This window comes from Lytechinus pictus, chromosome 2 (genome assembly GCF_037042905.1).
Source record: "Lytechinus pictus isolate F3 Inbred chromosome 2, Lp3.0, whole genome shotgun sequence".
Classification (NCBI taxonomy): domain Eukaryota; kingdom Metazoa; phylum Echinodermata; class Echinoidea; order Temnopleuroida; family Toxopneustidae; genus Lytechinus; species Lytechinus pictus.
In genome coordinates, this window is record NC_087246.1 from 13,856,849 (window position 1) to 13,875,169 (window position 18,321).

At 35.0% G+C, this 18,321-nt stretch overlaps 1 protein-coding gene across 2 annotated transcripts in view; it reads left to right on the forward strand.

The window, feature by feature from the left end:
• The first annotated feature begins 328 nt into the window (after positions 1 to 328).
• Positions 329 to 18,321, forward strand: part of LOC129284281 (uncharacterized) — a 40,880-nt gene continuing 22,887 nt past the window's right edge. For both annotated transcript variants that reach the window (XM_064110278.1, XM_064110283.1), the window contains exons 1-7: positions 329 to 503; positions 7,575 to 8,345; positions 10,503 to 10,553; positions 11,344 to 11,438; positions 15,103 to 15,457; positions 16,230 to 16,364; positions 17,677 to 17,727. In XM_064110278.1, coding sequence (XP_063966348.1) covers positions 7,688 to 8,345; positions 10,503 to 10,553; positions 11,344 to 11,438; positions 15,103 to 15,457; positions 16,230 to 16,364; positions 17,677 to 17,727 — 1,345 coding nt within the window. In that variant the 5' untranslated portion in view covers positions 329 to 503; positions 7,575 to 7,687. The remainder of the gene's footprint in view (positions 504 to 7,574; positions 8,346 to 10,502; positions 10,554 to 11,343; positions 11,439 to 15,102; positions 15,458 to 16,229; positions 16,365 to 17,676; positions 17,728 to 18,321) is intronic.

Consider the following 18,321-nt stretch of genomic DNA (forward strand, 5'->3'; position numbering starts at 1 on the left):
GGTTCCCAGGTGTGGGTTTGGGGCATCGATGTATAGATCAGCAAAACAATTCTGTACAATAAACAGTCATAAAAACAAACAAAACAAAAAACATATACCGTACCCCGCCCCCCCCCCCCCCCACACACACAAAAAAAAGGAGGAAAATATATGCAATGACACAGACATATAAAATTATCGGTTACACAGTACCCTAAAATGGAATAGCCTGTCCTCCAAAATAGGCCCATAACGTAACATTATGCATTATGCATTTAAGAAATATTGTGCCCCTCCTAAAAAAAAAACGACCGCGTTCATACTTGAACGGCTGAGATCGATTTTGCTGGATGACAGTAGCCTTTATATAGTTTGAACGCGTTCATAAAATTTTCAAAATAAGTGACGACGCCGTTGTTTACGGATGCTAGGGAACAATAGATCTACTTGAATTTTCATGTATGTTACGGAGTTTATCTTTTAAATCACAAGCAAAACTAGAGGTCTGAAGTGACTGCTTACAGGTAATACCCTTTAAAGATTAATTCTTGATATTTAGTGTGGTTTTCGTGTGATAAAATCTAGACTTAATTTAATGTCATCTCGTGTGTAGTCCGAGTCGTTTGTTTCTGTGTTACGTATCATTTGGGTTACCTCGAGCGAAGTTCGTGCAGGCTCCACTCCACTACCGCTACACTACAGCTACACTACACTCCACCTACCCGAACTTCGAGACGGTGAACCAGTTCGGATATGGATGGAAATCATGCTTATCGTAAATAACTTAATATCTTACTCTACACCCGTATTTCACTCCGTTTCCATCCTCCGGTTTATTTAATTGCTACCACCAAAGTTCCAAACAGATATCCGAACGGTTTCCGCCCGCGTGGACGGATAACGCCTTAGTTTAACGGTTTTCATTTTTCGGGTTCGGGTATCCGTGGACACTGATTCACCACTTTCCTGTCACAAAAACTCATTAAATTTAGTAAGACTCACCAAAAAATTTATAAGTTTTAGACTTTTAGTCGCCAATATAATCACCAATATCAGTTAATCTTCTTCGGTAATAATATATTCCCGCCGAAAACCATCGTTTTTATATCAGTTTTGAAACATGACCTGTCTTATATCAGTTTTGGAGCATGACCGTCCGTGAATGGAGTAAAGTTCCATTCTGACAACGATGGCGATTTTACTATGGTGTCGCTTAAGATCGTTTTTCTTTCCCGTCTTATGTTTTGATGATTTTAAATGCGTAACTCATAGTATATTTTCTTACCTCGACTTTCAATGCGAGTGAAGAATGAAGATAATTTGAAACCATTTAAGCGTCAAATAAATGTTGATCGGTTACTCAGGTGTGTCATGTTGTTTCTTGTAATTTATTCATCAAATGCAAAATGAATTCTACTTTTCTCACAGCAACTTTGGTTACCATGATTAGTTTTGAAACTATGAAAAGTTGAAAACGTCGAATGAATGTTGATTGCGTGTGTCATGTTGTTTCTTGTAATTTATTCATCAAATGCAAAATGAATTTTACTTTTTCTCACAGCAACTTTGGTTACAAATGAAGATGATTATTTTTCAAACTATGAAAAGTTGAAAACGTCGAATAAATGTTGATTGCGTGTGTCATGTTGTTTTTGTGATTTGATAATGGCGGACTTTGTGATGAATGATAATGAGAGTGAAACTGAAATGAATGACGATGATGATGAGTGATGGCTAGTGAAAATGATTTTAAATAATTATCAAGATTGGTGAAGATGATAGCAATGAATGATGATGAGAATTATGAAAGAATGATAATTGTCAATTGAAAATCTCTTTCATGAATTAATATTCAATATATAAATTACAAAACACACATTTTCCTTTCTTTCAGTTTAAATGGCATATCCACTATAAATTTTGATATCCATCATCACGTAAACAACAATACTTAAAAGGCGGTATCGTGCCAGAAAAAAGGTTTATGATGTGCGCCCGCCGAGTATGTGGTCGGTTGTGAATCGACGTGTTTTGCAGTAAAACTTACTGGTGATGAATGTAAGTGATTAGTTACTGATACTGTGATTAAATCTTGTCTTTAATCTTTGTTAGAAGTGTGATTATGTTTCAGAAGTTGAGAAATGAGAAGCTTGGCTATAATTTGGGGAATGGGGAGAAACCCGACATGAAAATATTCCAAGTACGATCCCATTTGAAGGTGTAGCGAGTGTAATGTGACCAAATATATATCGGACGATTCACTCCAGACACGTCCAGCCAGGACAGCACGTGCGTGAGCTGAATGATGTAGGCCTGTCTGGTTTTAGACTTTTAGTAATAGTAGACTCGCACTTACACTCGCCTCTGTCAAATTCATTGCATCTTATTTCATTCGATCGGAACTAAAAAATAAACACACATACTCTCGCAACCATTAAATGGGATCGTAACTAGGCCTGACTTGTATAACTCAAATAATAGTCATTTACTAATAGCTTACACAGTCATACGATCTACATTTGTAGCCGTAGCCTCACGCTAACTCACATTAGTCAAATTCAATTGCAAAACAGATTCAACCCAAAATATTCAGCTTCTCGTAATTTTGTGGTTTTCAGAAATATTTTACCGGTATTAGCGCACGCTGACTCTCGCCATCATCGGATAGGTTCAAAACTCAAATATAACTGAAAATCTTAAATATAACTCAAATAAGTGCAAATGGATATTTATTATTATTTTTTATATTTCAGGGTAAAATTTCGGATACCCGTCCGCCGTCCGGTTTTCAGTGTCGGGTATCCGAATATTGAAATATCCGTTTCAAGTCAGGCCTACTCCGGTTATCCTCAAAATTGGTGATTTTGGGCCAGTATCTTTTTCCTCACACGTATTATTCACGGCCGATTTCTAAACATCGCATGCGGGTGTAGAGTAAGATATTAAGTTATTCATCTTTCTCGTTATATTTTTTTCTTAAATTTTTACGATAAACATGTTTCCATCCCACCTTTGTGACTCGATATATCCGAACTGGTTCACTGTCTCGAAGTTCGGGTGGGTGGAGTGTAGTGTAGCGGTAGTGAAGTGGAGTGGAGCCTGCACGAACTTCGCTCGAGGTAGTGCACGCTCCACTTCACTACCGCGACACTACACTCCACCTACCCGAACTTCGGGATGGTGAACTCGATCGGATATTCCAAGTGACAAAGGTGGGATGGAAATGTTATTTATTGTAAAATTTATAGAAAAAAAATATAACGAGAAAGAAAAATAGTTTAATTTCTTACTCTTCACCCGTATTTCACTCCGTGTCCATCCTCTGGTTATCCTCAAAATTGGTGATTTTTGGCAAGTATCTTTTTCCTCACACATAAAATCACCAATTTTGAGGATAACCGGAGGATGGACACGGAGTGAAATACGGGTGAAGAGTAAGAAATTAATCTATTTTTTATTTCTCGTTATATTTTTCAAAATTTTTTTCTATAATTTTTACAATGAATAACATTTCCATCCCACCTTTGTCACTTGGAATATCCGATCGAGTTTACCGTCCCGAAGTTCGGGTTGGTGGAGTGTAGTGTAGCGGTAGTGAAGTGGAGTGGAGCCTGCACGAACTTCGCTCGAGGTAGATTGGGGTAGACAGCTGGCAGCCGTCTGTTTCGAGGATTTTTTAAAACATTTTTTTTTTCTCCTCGTGCACAAACGGCTCGTGATCGTGCAGCTGCCATTAGGGGATTGACAAAGCAAATTCCCCCAACGGGGCTCATTGATTTGTGTCTTTCATAAAAATTAAAAAAGAACTGGACCAAAATAAAGATTATTATTCCTTTTTGGCTTGAATAAGCTCTAAAACGGGAAAAATAAACTTAAAAGGACAATAACAGTGAATTACTTCGGCTGTCGCGCAACTTCAGTCTTCTCTTCCTTGGTTTATCCGAACTTAATACATAATCATATGGCCATTGAGTCCCTGTACAGATCGAGTTACTCGATGCATGCAATAATAAGTAACAATTTGAATATTTGAACTGATTTTCTTACTCTTATTTCTTGTAAATATTCTCATTATCATTACCCCAAAAGTAAGTATCTCAAGCCTCACTAGGAATTAAGCCCTAGCCGAGGCTTTAGTCAGTAAATGTAAAATTCTGCCACCGTGTAACACTAACGACGTAAGTTAAAACTGGCAACGCCTCCCTTGGCTCGGTCTGTGGGATTTTGAAGCTATGCACACTTTATTTATTTTGGCTTTCGTGCAAAAATATTGCATTTCCTGTGCATTAATTTCACAAATATGTTCATGATTGTAGGATAAAATAGACAAGATGAATAAATAAAATTTAAATGCAAAATTCCAAGTTGTTGTTTTTATTTGCATTCTGTTGCGGCCTCTAGAAAACCTGAATAGGAATCGTTTGTCACAATGCAGTTTGCTGTCACAGTTCCACACACAAAGTGAACATTTTGCATTTGAAACAGATGCGCATTGTTTAAGTGGTCCATAGCTTCATTCAGCCTTAGGACCCCGCACCATAAAACTTTTAGTCGTTGGGATCCAACAGATTATTAGAAAGAATCTACTGAATTAAATTCTTCTAAATAAGAAGTTGAAGGATGACGGGGAGGAGGAGAAGAAGAAATGGGATCTACAAGTACATTGTACACTTGCTATTCTTTGCAAGAGTTTTATGTTACAATTAAACATTTAGATCTATTTCTTTTCCCCCACAAAGTTATGTACAGTACATGCTAAAAGAAGTTGGAAGAAATTTTAAGACAAGTTTGTAAAATCAGTAGTATCTAAATGTTTTTTTTTTCCAATGAAAAATATGATTTTGCAAGGCTTTAGGGTAAATCAGATTAAAAAAAATACATGTATGTCAAAGAAAGGGCACATCTTGTTTGTATGGCAGTTTTTGTCTCACCTGCATAGCAGTGTGAGACTATAGGCGCCGCTTTTCCGACGGCGGCGGCGGCGTCAACATCAAATCTTAACCTAAGGTTAAGTTTTTGAAATGACAGCATAACTTAGCAAGTATATGGACCTAGTTCATGAAACTTGGCCATAAGGTTAATCAAGTATTACTGAACATCCTGCCTGAGATTCATGTCACATGACCAAGGTCAAAGGTGATTTAGAGTCAATGAACTTAGACCATGTTGGGGGAATCAACATCAAAATCTTAACCTAAGGTTAAGTTTTTGAAATGTCATCATAACTTAAAAATGTATGGACCTAGTTCATGAAACTTGGACATAAGGTTAATCAAGTATCACTGAACATCCTGCATGAGTTTCACGTCACATGACCAAGGTCAAAGGTCATTTAGGGTCAATGAACTTTGGCCAAATTGGGGGTATCTGTTGAATTACCATCATAACTTTGAAATTTTATGGATCTGATTTATGAAACTTAGACATAATAGTAATCAAGTATCACTGAACATCCTGTGCAAGTTTCAGGTCACATGATTAAGGTCAAAGGTCATTTAGGGTCAATGATCTTTGGCCAAATTGGGTGTATTTGTTGAATTACCATCATTACTTTGAAAGTATATTGGTCTAGTTCATTAAACTTGGACATATAAGAGTAATCAAGTATCACTGAACATCCTGTGCGCATTTCAGGTCACATGACCAAGGTTAAAGGTCAATGAACTTTGGGCGAATGGGGGTATCTGTTGAATTACCATCATAACTTTGAAAGTTTATGGATCTGATTCATGAAAGTTGGACATAAGAGTAATCAAGTATCACTGCACATCCTGTGCGAGTTTCAGGTCACATGATCAAGGTCAAAGGTCATATAAGGTCAATGAACTTTGGCCAAATTGGGGGTATTTGTTGAATTACCATCATATCTCTGTAAGTGTATTGGTCTAGTTCATAAAACGTGGACATAAGAGTAACCAAGTATCACTGAACATCTTGTGCGAGTTATAGTAGGTTTCAAAGTCAGCACTGCTGCTATATTGAATCGCGTGATGCAGGTGAGACGGCCAGAGGCATTCCACTTGTTTTTTTCTTAACTTAAGTGTGATAATGAATTTCATTTTTTTTTAAACATAATTCATAAGTGGGAAAAAGATACAATTTTATTAAACAGTCTTTACACTACAGTCTTTTGCTTTTTCTCTAAGGTTTGGTTTGATATAGGAAGGAAATATAAAATATCTATAAATCTGGTATCTAAGCAAAGCCTACATCTTTTATAACCTGCTCATCAAACGCTGATGTGGTTTACGGTACACCATGTGAAGTGTTGTAGAAACAGTGGATAGGAGAAGAGAAGAAATTGATAGGCGAGAAAGTGGAGATTTGAGAGTAGAGTATTCTTCCTTGAAAGTAGTCCTGAAAAGGACTGTAAACCAGGAAAGATTGATGAGTTGAGAACAGCTTGAGTAGTAGAGCTAGTGAGGAGATGCTGGCTTGAGTCGGCGAGTAGAGATGATGAGTAGTAGAGAGACTCGACGTTTCGGGCAGGTTGACTGTCCGACTGTCAGTCTCCTGAAGACGGACAGTCAACCTGCCCGAAACGTACCACATACCACCATGCAAACCTTCAAACAACATCTGCTCATCAAAATATTTAAAAAAAAAAAATCTTCTGGCTTCTCTTGATATCCTCAATTGAAATGCCCCCAAATAGCCTCTTCCATGAGCATGATAATTCCGCACTGAAAATGGGCCAATTTGTGCAACGTCACATCACGTCTTTGGTCATCGGCCCTGCACCCCACTGTGCATATGCTTTTAAAATGTAATTTAAAAAATATTCCTATGATGTCAAATAAACTGGAACATAGACATTCATATATCTTGCTGTGATTAAATGAAATTTCATGCAAAATATGCATGAATTTATGGCCATGATCTTTATGTCATTATTTATATTTTATATGATTGATAGATTTGGATAAGGTGAAACTTTAATCAAAATTTTTTGTGCTCCCATTTGTGAGATAAAAGAACATAACAGTAAAATGAAAAATAAAGAAGCATAATTTTGGGAGAGTACCATAGAGCTGCCAGTTCACCTTTATTATGAGAAATATTTTTGGCATGTACATGTAGAGTGTGTTGTGTACCAACTTCCAAGTATTTGACAATCTTGATTAAAAGCTCATGAATAGCCAAATTTGTAGTATCATTTCCTGTATTTCTATTCATGACATACTTACACATCAACTGCTATAGTCACTGTCCCTCACCTTTTCATTTACTTTTCAGCTTCACTCCCCCTCTCCTTCACAAGCTGTATGCTCACTCACTCTGTATCTCTATCACTTGATCTCTTCCACTCTCTTCCTTCATCATCCTTCTGCTCTGTATCCTCCACTCTCTGTCTCTTTATTTTTCTACAGTACATAGCTGTTTCTCCATTTTTCCTGTTCTTTCACTCCCATTGTGCTACAGTATTATTTTATCTTACCCTTTCCACCCCCCCTCTCTCTCTCTTTCTCTCCCTCTCTCTACCATCCTCTTTCATTTTGCTATCCCGCTGACAATCTTTGTAATGCTTATGTTTGTATATAATGTTGCTAGTAAAAGAGTACTGCTAATTAAGTTCTTTTAATTGCCATTTCCAGGAACATGTACGTATGATGGTAGTATTATCGCAGCTGCATTAAACCATGTGAGAAATCCTGTCATCTGCATTATCCTGTGATTGGATTCTTCCATTAATCAACAACAATCCGTCATGTTTGGCTGGAAGAAAAAGAAGAAGGAAAACAAGAATACTTCCTCACCCTCTGGAGGTTTTTCATCATCTCTGAACAACCTCCTCAAAGGTTCGCCCAAGGCCAAGAAGGCCAATAAGCATGGTAAAACTGATATCCTCAGCGGTAGTCAGACATCAGGGAGCAACTCTCCGCACTCTGTCACCGACCGAGCCCACCTCACAAACACTCCCACCTCGTTCATCTCCAATGGCTCAGCTTCGCCGTCCCCCAGCAACAACTCCAGCCAGATCACCTCCCAGTTTGTGCAATCCTTGCCACCGCCAGAATACTCTTTGCGTGTGCCTCCAGAACACAGTCGCCTGACGCCAAAGACAAGTAACTCTGATCACCCATCTTTGCGTGCTACTTACACTCCACCTCCTGGGTATGGCATTCTGAAGCAGGTTGGTCGACCTGGATCCTCTGCTTCTGAATTGTCCAATGCATCCAGACTCACTTCACCCTCAGCTGAAGGGGAGGATGCAGACTTTGATGTTACTGGAGAATCAAACAATGTGTCAAAGAGTGCAAACAGGAGCACTCATCCTTCCAAGCCTCTTGAGGATTGGTCAGAAGCAGAGATTCTGCAATGGTTGAATGACAGTGATCTTGAGTACTTTGCTGACATCTTCCAAGGTATGTTATCACAATATTATCATGCTCATTGCTCAACAATGTACTGTACACTGTTTAAAATTTTAAAATATCTGAAGGTCTAACTATTATAGGGGAAGTTTACCCTGACAATAAATTGGTTTAATAATTAAAAGCGGAACAAATAGAGAAAAATATTGGCATTACAAACATGATATTGAAAGAACATCTTAACATAGAGGTACAAATGTATATGCCAGAGAAAGTATACTCCTTTTCAATCATGTTTTTTTTTTTCTACTTTTTTTTTTGGGGGGAGAGGGGGGTTAATGTGTTGAACTTGTATTCACACAACCTAATTAAATTCTGATTGATAGATTCAATAAACATGTATACACCGAGTCATTACATGTATATTCATTTATTTGAATGTAAAATATTGGACACTTTATCCCAATTCAATACTGCATACATACGAAATCTACTCTGAAAATGGATGAAACAAGATTGTCTTCTGGCAGTCGGTATCTTGCTTCCGTTCCCTATAAAATAATCCTAATACTTTAAGATCCAGAAGCTCAAAGTAGCATGTGTCACGCTGGAAAAACTTTGGAAGGATTTTCAAGGAGAAAATTTATTATTTGTGTCATCTGAAGTATTGTACTTAAAATGAAAGTCAAATACATATGTAATGCATGTTTTAAACACACTTGAAAATTTTCAGAATAGATCAATTGTCCAAATGATGTCAATGATGAATAATTCCTTTTCAATCAATATTGTACTGTTTATATCATTCAAAATAGTACATTTCCTCTGCGCATCACTGTTAAAAATACATATTTATTCTTCTGTAACTTTTTAACATTATTTTCTTTTTGACACCAAGTGTAATTCTCTCAACAAAAAGTTGTTTGTAATTATGCAGATTGATAAGAATTCGTCATTTTACATGTTGTATAGTAAGAAAGAGTGTTGAAATACATTTTGAAAAGTGTCCTTGGTAAGTTTATACCCGTATACATGTATACAGTATTTTTTGCCAAGTACCAGCAGAATTTATTGAAAATTCCCGCCTATATCATGTAGGTCAACTGAAATCAATCCCCAAATCCATTTTAAAGCAGCTACATGTAAAATTACCCTGCTTTTTTCTTTCAACTAAGATGTTTTTGTGTCCTAAATTTTGATGCCCTTGGTTTTATACTATACATGATGTATACATAATTTTTTAATTCCCTGTGTCTGTTTGATTATAAAGTATAGAACAAATGTTCAATTTATGTGACAAATTTGCAGCTAGTCACTGAAATACCATTAGTCCATTAGCTCAGTTATACATGTAAATGTAATTTAACTGTTATCGTGAACAGGTTTATGAAATTTACATTCATTTGTCTCAACAGTCATTAGTTCAGGACCCTGTTGCATAAAAGTTACCAATTATGGTAACTTTGCCATCCAATGGCTACTACCATGGTAACACTGAAAAACAGATGGTAACACTGAAAAACAGCCAATCAGAATCAAGGATTTCATGCAAGTTACCATTGCGTGGCAAACTTACCCCTGTTACCATGATGGTATTTATCTTTTACACATCAGGGCCCTGGAGTTTATAACCTGTATTAAAGTTTATTGTACAAACTGCATAACTTGGTATGAATAAATTCATTCAGTGGCCAATTCTACCTTATCTCCTAATTTTCAGGTCAGGAAATATCCTTCTATTGAAGCGAAGCAGAAGTAAATGAGATACTTCCCAAATCAATTATTTCTTGTTTCCTTGCTTTTAGGGAAGTTGTTTTTCAAATTGATGAACAAACAAATGATCAATTTTGAGAAGATACATAGATCTATGATCTATATGCTTATTTTCAGTAAAGTTTTTAATTGCTACATGTACAGTATGCCAGATCTATGATGAGAGTAGATTAGGTTTAGATAGTAAAACATTAATATTTACTTTTACTATGTGGAGTCTCTAGAATACGTCATTGATCCCCTCCTCCAATGACTGTTGTTGGTTTTTTTTTTTTTGGGGGGGGGGGTTTCAGTGTAGAATTGGTTGTGTTATTTTTATTGTATTTAATACTTGACATGTACTAATTCTGTCAAATTCATTAATTCAGATACATGTATTTCTTCCTGTTTGTGTCATTTCTTAAATATTTGCTTCCAATTTTCACAATGATACAGGTTGTGATATTGATGGGGATTACATTTCCCAAGTCACTGAAGAAGATCTCGGTAAGTATGGAATGACTGATCACTATATTTGATAAACTATATCTACTGTGTATATAATACTCAATTACATGTATACATGTACATAATCTTACTCAATATGTTCTTCCATTTTATCATTTCTTTTGCTTTCTTTTTAAAAGGTATTGTACCTATTAGGGTTGGACCTTATGAACCAACTTTCTTTGATTGTTTTGTACTTTCTGCAATTATGGACTAACAATTTTTGAAAGTATTATGAATGATAATAACTAATTCAGTGAATTAATTTCATTGTGATTTGATTGTGGTCTCTTTCAGTATGCGAGTCAATAAAATGAAACCTACCAAAAATTCCACCAAGTTCATTTTCTGCGTTTTTGTTTTCTTTATTTGAAAACAAGCCTTTTTCAGGGCCACTTTTCTGTAGGGTGTATCACGATATCATATTAGGGGTTCAATAATTATCCAAGAAGGGAATTGAGGCAATTCATTAGTTCATCCAAGGTCTTGGCCTTCCTGGATGTTTATTAATTTCAAAGACCTTGAAAATGAAGTGATTATTTGTGTACAGGATCTTTATGGATGTATGAAACTGAAAAGAAAATATTGTTGATGATGGAAATAGAAGTTATTGCCACTCTACTATTAAAATGTATAGTATTTTCCCCATTATATTTCTGTTTTCAAAGGATTTGCATTTGATACAAAAACTGGAACAGGTTGTTGATAGATGTATAATGATAAAAGTCTAATTTCAGCATCAAAATTTTCGCATTCAAGTTATTTTTTTTTCCTTTTCTATATGCTTCAGTTGACTTGGAAGTAGAGGAAGGGAGCCTTAGAGAACAGCTTTTGAGAGAAATCACAAACCTTAAACAAGAACTTGCACAAGAATCAAATACTCAGGTAGTAATAATCTTGCTTCTTTGTATACATGTTTGTTAATTCAGAGAAACATGAATTAGAGTGATGGGGGGGGGGGGGGGTTAAGCCTTGAATTACTTTTTTTTTTTTTGCATCCTGAAACGATTGGAGTCATTATTACTGAAGGTGATATTATTATTCAAAAAATAAATTAAAGATTTGTATTTTTTTTTAGTTATACAAGTGAATTTTCAATTAGAATGTTTTTTCCCTTGACAAAATAACTTGTATCCTTGAGCTATTGGAATCAGTATTTCCTTCATGCATATTACAAACAAAAGTAAACTGTTTGTATTCATTAAGGCTTTACAAATACATCAACAACACAACAGTACAATATCATTGACATTGTTTTTTTTTCAAATGCAACCATGACATGTAGTCATTTTCATTACTTACTAGTATTTCTAATAAGTAATGAAACTGGACCACACGGGTCCTGCTGAGTTCCTACGGGAGTTACCATAAACTGAAACTCAAACTGATTTATAAGTTAGTATTTTTTACTCTGTAAATAAAGAGGCTTTAATAGGAGGTAATAATAATTTGTGAACAAATTTTCGGCATTACTCCTATGTGTTTAAGATCGCATGCTCGATCTGTGATAAAAATAATTTTTTACTCTGGTGAATTTTGTCATGAAAATTGTTGAGCAGAAGATATGTTTACTTCCCTGTTCTATCTTAATTTACTACACATTCCAGTACACATACATGTTCAGCATCCCTAGGCATTGATACAATGGGCAAGATTGCAATTTGAATGCAAAGGAAGATCCTAAATGTATTCTGTGTAAGAGGAAGTATAAAGAACTGAGAAGCTTTGCCATTGATTCCACTCAATTCCTTGTGAAGGAAAAGCCTCCCATTCATGATTCCCACTTTCATTGACACTCACATGCTAGACAAGCTTTAAAGGAAATTATATCTATTTTGACATCGTCTTGAAAGAAATCTAAATATTGAATTGTTTTTACAAAATTTTCATAAGTTTTCACAAAAGAAATAACGGAATAATGCTTGGTTTTGTTAAAAAGAAAAGAACATAATTAGTTGTGAATGTTGCCCTTTTTTCTTGCTTATTATAAATAAAGGAAGATTTTGATACATTGTTCATGTAACCATTTTTTCAAAGAAAATTTGTAATCATGTATAATATGAAAAGTATATTTTTTTGTACATTTGTGTAAACTCTGTATTTTACTTTGATGATATTCATCAAAGTAAAGTTAAAGGAAACTTTCTTTATTAAGATACATGTAGATAAACTTTAATTTCCATCTTTGATCTCCTTGTGCTAAATATGCAGTAGGTAGCGGAAAGTGGGGTAATTGAGGCCATGGGATAAATAAGGCCCCCAGTGAGTTTTTAGCTTACTGCTCAATTATACCAGTGCCAAAAGGGATTGTGGTTTGTGTGGTATTTGAGACAGTTCCTTAGCACACATTTTGAGCATAAACAATGTCTCATAGCTCAATGCGAATAGCCAGGAGGAGCACAAACCCAGCGGCACCTCGAAATTGAAATTTTTAAAGTAGCATCGCCACTTTAGAGAGGCGAGTACAGTTATGTGCATAAACTTTCATCTTAGTTTACTTTTGTCAGGCATCATTATGCTTGCCAGTACTGTACTAAAATTCACCACTTTCCCTCTTATTTTCTGACCAGAATCCTATGAACTCAACATGCCTGATGGGGCAAATGAGGCCCCCAGATTAAAACATAATTAACCCTGTATGGTTACATCTGTTAAAACAGTAAATTGCAGTGTAGACATCTCCACACATGCTTTATGTACACGTAGGCCTACACTAAAAGTGTCCATTTCCAATAGACATGTAGAAAAATATAACTCTAATAGTTGAAAAAACAATCCAACAATCACTTTTTTTCATAATATTGGATAGGATTATTTAAAAAATAAATCCTTAAATGGGGGCCTTTTGGGAAAATAAGTAAATATTAATCATGTGACTGTTACTAGTCAATGTTCAGTGATTGTGTCAAACCAACTGAAAAATTTTTGCTTTGAATATGGCAACACAAAGTAGTTTTAAATCGAGGAGCCTCATTTTCCCCATATTGACGGAGCAAATAGGGTCCCCTGACAACAATGTTTAATGCTTATTAATATGCAAATGAGATTGATTTAGTTCTTATATTTCTATTGGATAATGCAGGTCTACTGTAAGACCTATTATTAGACATCTTATAATGTTACTACTGCTATGCATTAACAAGATATGATTGGAATTGTGAAAAAGATGGCCTTATTTACCCCACTCTCCCCTACATAGTATTCTTCACAGTTGGTCTTTAGATTATTGATGATTTCCTCTTTATATTTACTAGGATATCATCAGATATATGCAAAAATTAAAACAGAATGCTAAGCAAAAAACGAGAGTGCAGAAAAAACTTGCATTTCTAAAAATTCTGGTTATTTATTATTAAAGTCTGTCATAACAATTGTAAAATTTATCTTACATCATTCAGCTGGAATGGTATGAGCTTTAATGAGAAGTTATTTTCTTGTTTAAAGCACAAATTACATTTTAAAATCTTCCATATTTATGTAGCAAATGTTAGCCGTTTTCTTTTCAGATTTCTTTGATATAGTACTCAGCCTAGAAATATGTATTTAGGCATGATCTATCAGCATCACACTCCCTTTAAAGTAGTCGATTCTCTATGTTTCTTTAATAAGTTGACTGAAGTACAGACAGCTAATGATTCATGTATCATAGATTTACTGGGATTGTCATTCTTAGACCCAGCTTAGCAGTCGCTATGACAGGGTTTCTTAAAAACAAGGTATTTTTAGGCTCTCTACCTTGTCACGAATGTCACATTCTCAGCCATATCTAATTATAATGGATGGGATTAGAGATGATAGTATGAACATGTGATGATAGATTCCCAGGGTCTCAAAATGAAGGAGCTTTGAATTTATTTGGGAGAAGTTTTAAATATGGTCCATGTTTAGCAGTGTTCGGATCATTCTGATTTTCTTCTTCCTCTTTATGTTTTCTTATTCTTTCTCATTCTCATTTTTCTTATCTATCTATTATTCTTTTTTTGTGTTTCTTATCTCCCCCCCTCCTGTCACTTTATATTTCTCGCTCTCTCTGTCTGCCTTATTTCTCAGTCTCTCTCTCTCTTTATTGTCCATCTCCCCCCTTTTCATTTAATATTAAGATTCCACCCTCTCTTTCTATTTTGTGTCTAATTTTTTTTTAAGTTTCCTACATTACATTTTGTCCTTTTTCTTTTACCCCTTTCTTGTTTTTTTTCTATAAATACAACTTGATTGCTCTGTCTTTATGATTTTGTTTACTCTCTTACCCAAAATACACTCCCTCGGTTTTATATCACTGTATTTTTTCCTGCATAGCATACACAGAAATCTCTTATTTGCTTAATTCTGATGCATGACCATATTAGTGACATGTTAATTTTCATCTGACCACAGTCATTAATACTTTTTGCTCTGCAATTAAAATCTATTATACATAATTTCCATATATTGAAATGAGTCCGTAGTCAAAATTGTGTTTTCAACCCCATATTATGTACATTTACATGAATGATTATCGTACATGAATATGTATATAGTTTCATATACTTAATTGCTTGCATTTTTGTAGCAAGCTGAACACAATGGAGAAGAAGAAGAAGAACAATCTAGCTCAGTGCATTTTGGAGACACCTCCGATGAAGATCTCTTCCCAGACCTTCCCACCTCACCCTCCCTTTCTGCCCTCAAGAGTGGTCCAAAACCCTCCATGACATCATCCGTCAAAGGAAATATTTCAGAGACACAGAATGAGATAAAGGAGGATGGAAAAAAGAAAATGAAAGAGAAGGAGCAGAGGAAACGACAAGATAGTGATTTGTCTTCTATCTTGAGTGGTAGTTCTTTGAAGTCATCAGGGTCAGGGAGTGGACCACATAGAGGACAATCTTCTGATGATAGAGGAAGCAAGATAAACTCATCTTTAGGTGAGTCATCAGAATCAGGTGTTCTTGAAATTCTTTCTCTATTTAATAAAATAAATACATTCTTTCCCTTCCGTCAATTAAATTATATGTATCTAGTGATATTGCCCAAAAGTCAATCAAAACCCCGGCATGGATTATATATGTACATGTACATTACTCAATGGGACCTTCTGTCTTCTGGCTAGGCACTCAGAATTTACAGTAGGTTACATAATGGTAATTAATACATGCTATGCAGCGTAGTTTCAAAACTGATTTGGCTACTCTGGGTAAAGAAGATATTGGTAACTCTATTTGTGGTAGTTGTTCAATTTGTGACGTTTTTAATTTATTCTGTGGTAGTTTTATAATTTGTGACAAAGTTAATATTTCTACTATTAGGTAACAGACTTTAATGATTAGATTAAAGAGTGTACATGTACATTTGTATATACATGTACTTCATCAATTTTGATGATGTACAGTGTATGGTATAATATGACTTATTGAAATAGAATGTATTGACTCGTTTTGTGTCCTTTTCTTTGAAGGAGTTAAATTTGTTATTTCTTATTTTTGTTCCTTCTACTCAAGAAGACTAAAATTGCAGATCAAACCCACAATTAAAAGTTGTATGATTGGTTTGTCTCTAAAACGTTCAATAAGAATATAAAGATATTGTGATTATAGTTGAATAGTAAACCATTTTGCTTTCATTTCTTTCTATATATTATTAGATTTTACTTTAAAACTTCATTTCTATTCCCTTTTTAATTCTTTCATCCCAATACAGAAGCAAGCCCAGAACATGCAATCCCCAAATCTAGCATTCCATTTAGCAAGAAAAGGGTTTCTCAGTGGACAGAGAGAGATATCATACATTGGTTGGATTCTATAAACCTGGGACATCTAGCTCAAAACTTCATTGGTGAGTATAAAAAAATAAAGCTCTGTTTGCAAATGATGTTATGAAACTGTTGAACAATAAACAAGGGAATCTAGCAATTCAGTTCCCTTCTCAAGACTTACATGTATTTGCTACATGTAGGGTTTAATAAAGATAACATTACAGCAAAATCAAAGTACATGTAAATATGAACAATTGAATGCTTGCCAGGTGTTTTCATTTATTGGTGAGAAGTGGGAGGGAATCGGGATGGCCAAAACCTTGTTGTCAAAACAAAAAAGCAAATCGTGGCATGCATTTTAAAGAAACTTATTAGATTATCTCCTCATAGAACAGTTACCTCTCCTGCAGTGTTTTGGATTCCACCCAGCTTTGTCATCAGGCTGAAAATCATTTTGAAAACTTGCAGATTACAATATATATATATAAATAGATTAGAAAAGAAAAGACAAATGGTTAACATTCAATAGTATGATAGAAAAATTTTGGAACTACTTATTTAGTGATATGTGGAGTATCTTGAAGTCAAAACTCTTTTTTTGGGGGGGGGGGCAAATTTTTATCATGATATTCCACGCAAGTATACAGTGCGTTATACATATATATTGGATTACATCCATCTTGATTTTTTTTATTTTTATGTATACATGTACATGTAAATACACAGGGCTCAACATTAGCAGTGGCCCGAGGCAACCAGAAATGAGAGTTGGGCCACCAAAATTCTGTACAAGCCCACACTTGGTGGCCCGGTTTGGCTATGAAAGTTTTGATAAATTGTAATGTTTTCTATTGTTTCAAGGCCACCAAATTTTTTTGCGGGCCACCAAAAATATGAAATTGATGATTTGATCAAGAAAAATGTGGAGCCTTGAATACACCCTGTGTTAGGTACACATTCTTTGTTCAACATGTACGTATGTCACCCTGAGGCTCTAATGCCATTGGTTATCCCAGTAACATTGTTTTTTTTTTCATTCTTGTAATCGTATTCACATTGTTAAACATACTGATGATTAATGTTTTTCAAAGTGTATCCCCTGCAATTTAATCAATTCCACATTCTCTCTCCTTTTCACCTTCTTTCTCTTCTTCACCCTCTCCCCACATCAAGTCTATCTTATGTCTGTCTTTCTGTCTGTCTCTCTCTCTCTCTTTATGTCCCTTGCCCTTATTTCTCTTCTTCACCCTCACTCTCTCCCACATCGTTTCTTCTTTCATCTCATCTCTCTCTGTCCTTTCATCTCCATCCACCTTCTTCATTTGCCCCTTCTCTACATCATCCTCTATTTGATGACTATTATCTGAAATATATTTGATATACTTCTTTCAGATCATGACATTTCTGGAAAAGAGCTAATGGAAATTGATATGTCCTTGCTTGGTGAGTAATTCTTGTCTAAACCAAAGTAATTAGTTTCTGGCACCTGTCCCAACTGAACTTTCTTGTAATTTTTCATGTAAATAATTTATTGATCCATCAAATAACAGTCCATATCCTTTGATAAATCCCATCAGTAGTCATTTATATCCCTGTACATGTTGTTGGGGGCTTCCCAGCATTTTATATCCTTCAAAACTTTCAGACCTGTTTAATACACATTATGTATCAAATTCCATGTTCAGTAATAATTCAGATAACAAATAAAATCTCATTGTTTGATGAGCTTTAAGTATCAAATCATACTTGCAACATGTATAATAATTTAAGGAAAATGAAATAAAAACATTGATTTAAGTTTTTAGTAAGTTTGGATCTTTTTTCATTAATTTTAATTTGTTGAACTCAGACCGAATGAATGATAATCTTTAATGCCTTATTGATATTGCTCATGTTCCAATTATATCACACTTGCACTCTGCATATATAGTTTGAATAAGGGACAACCCTTTGGCTGGGTTTTGTAAAATACATGCAATTGTGTAGTGATGCTAAAGATTTCCTGAAGATACATGTAGTATTGAATATTTCATTTAA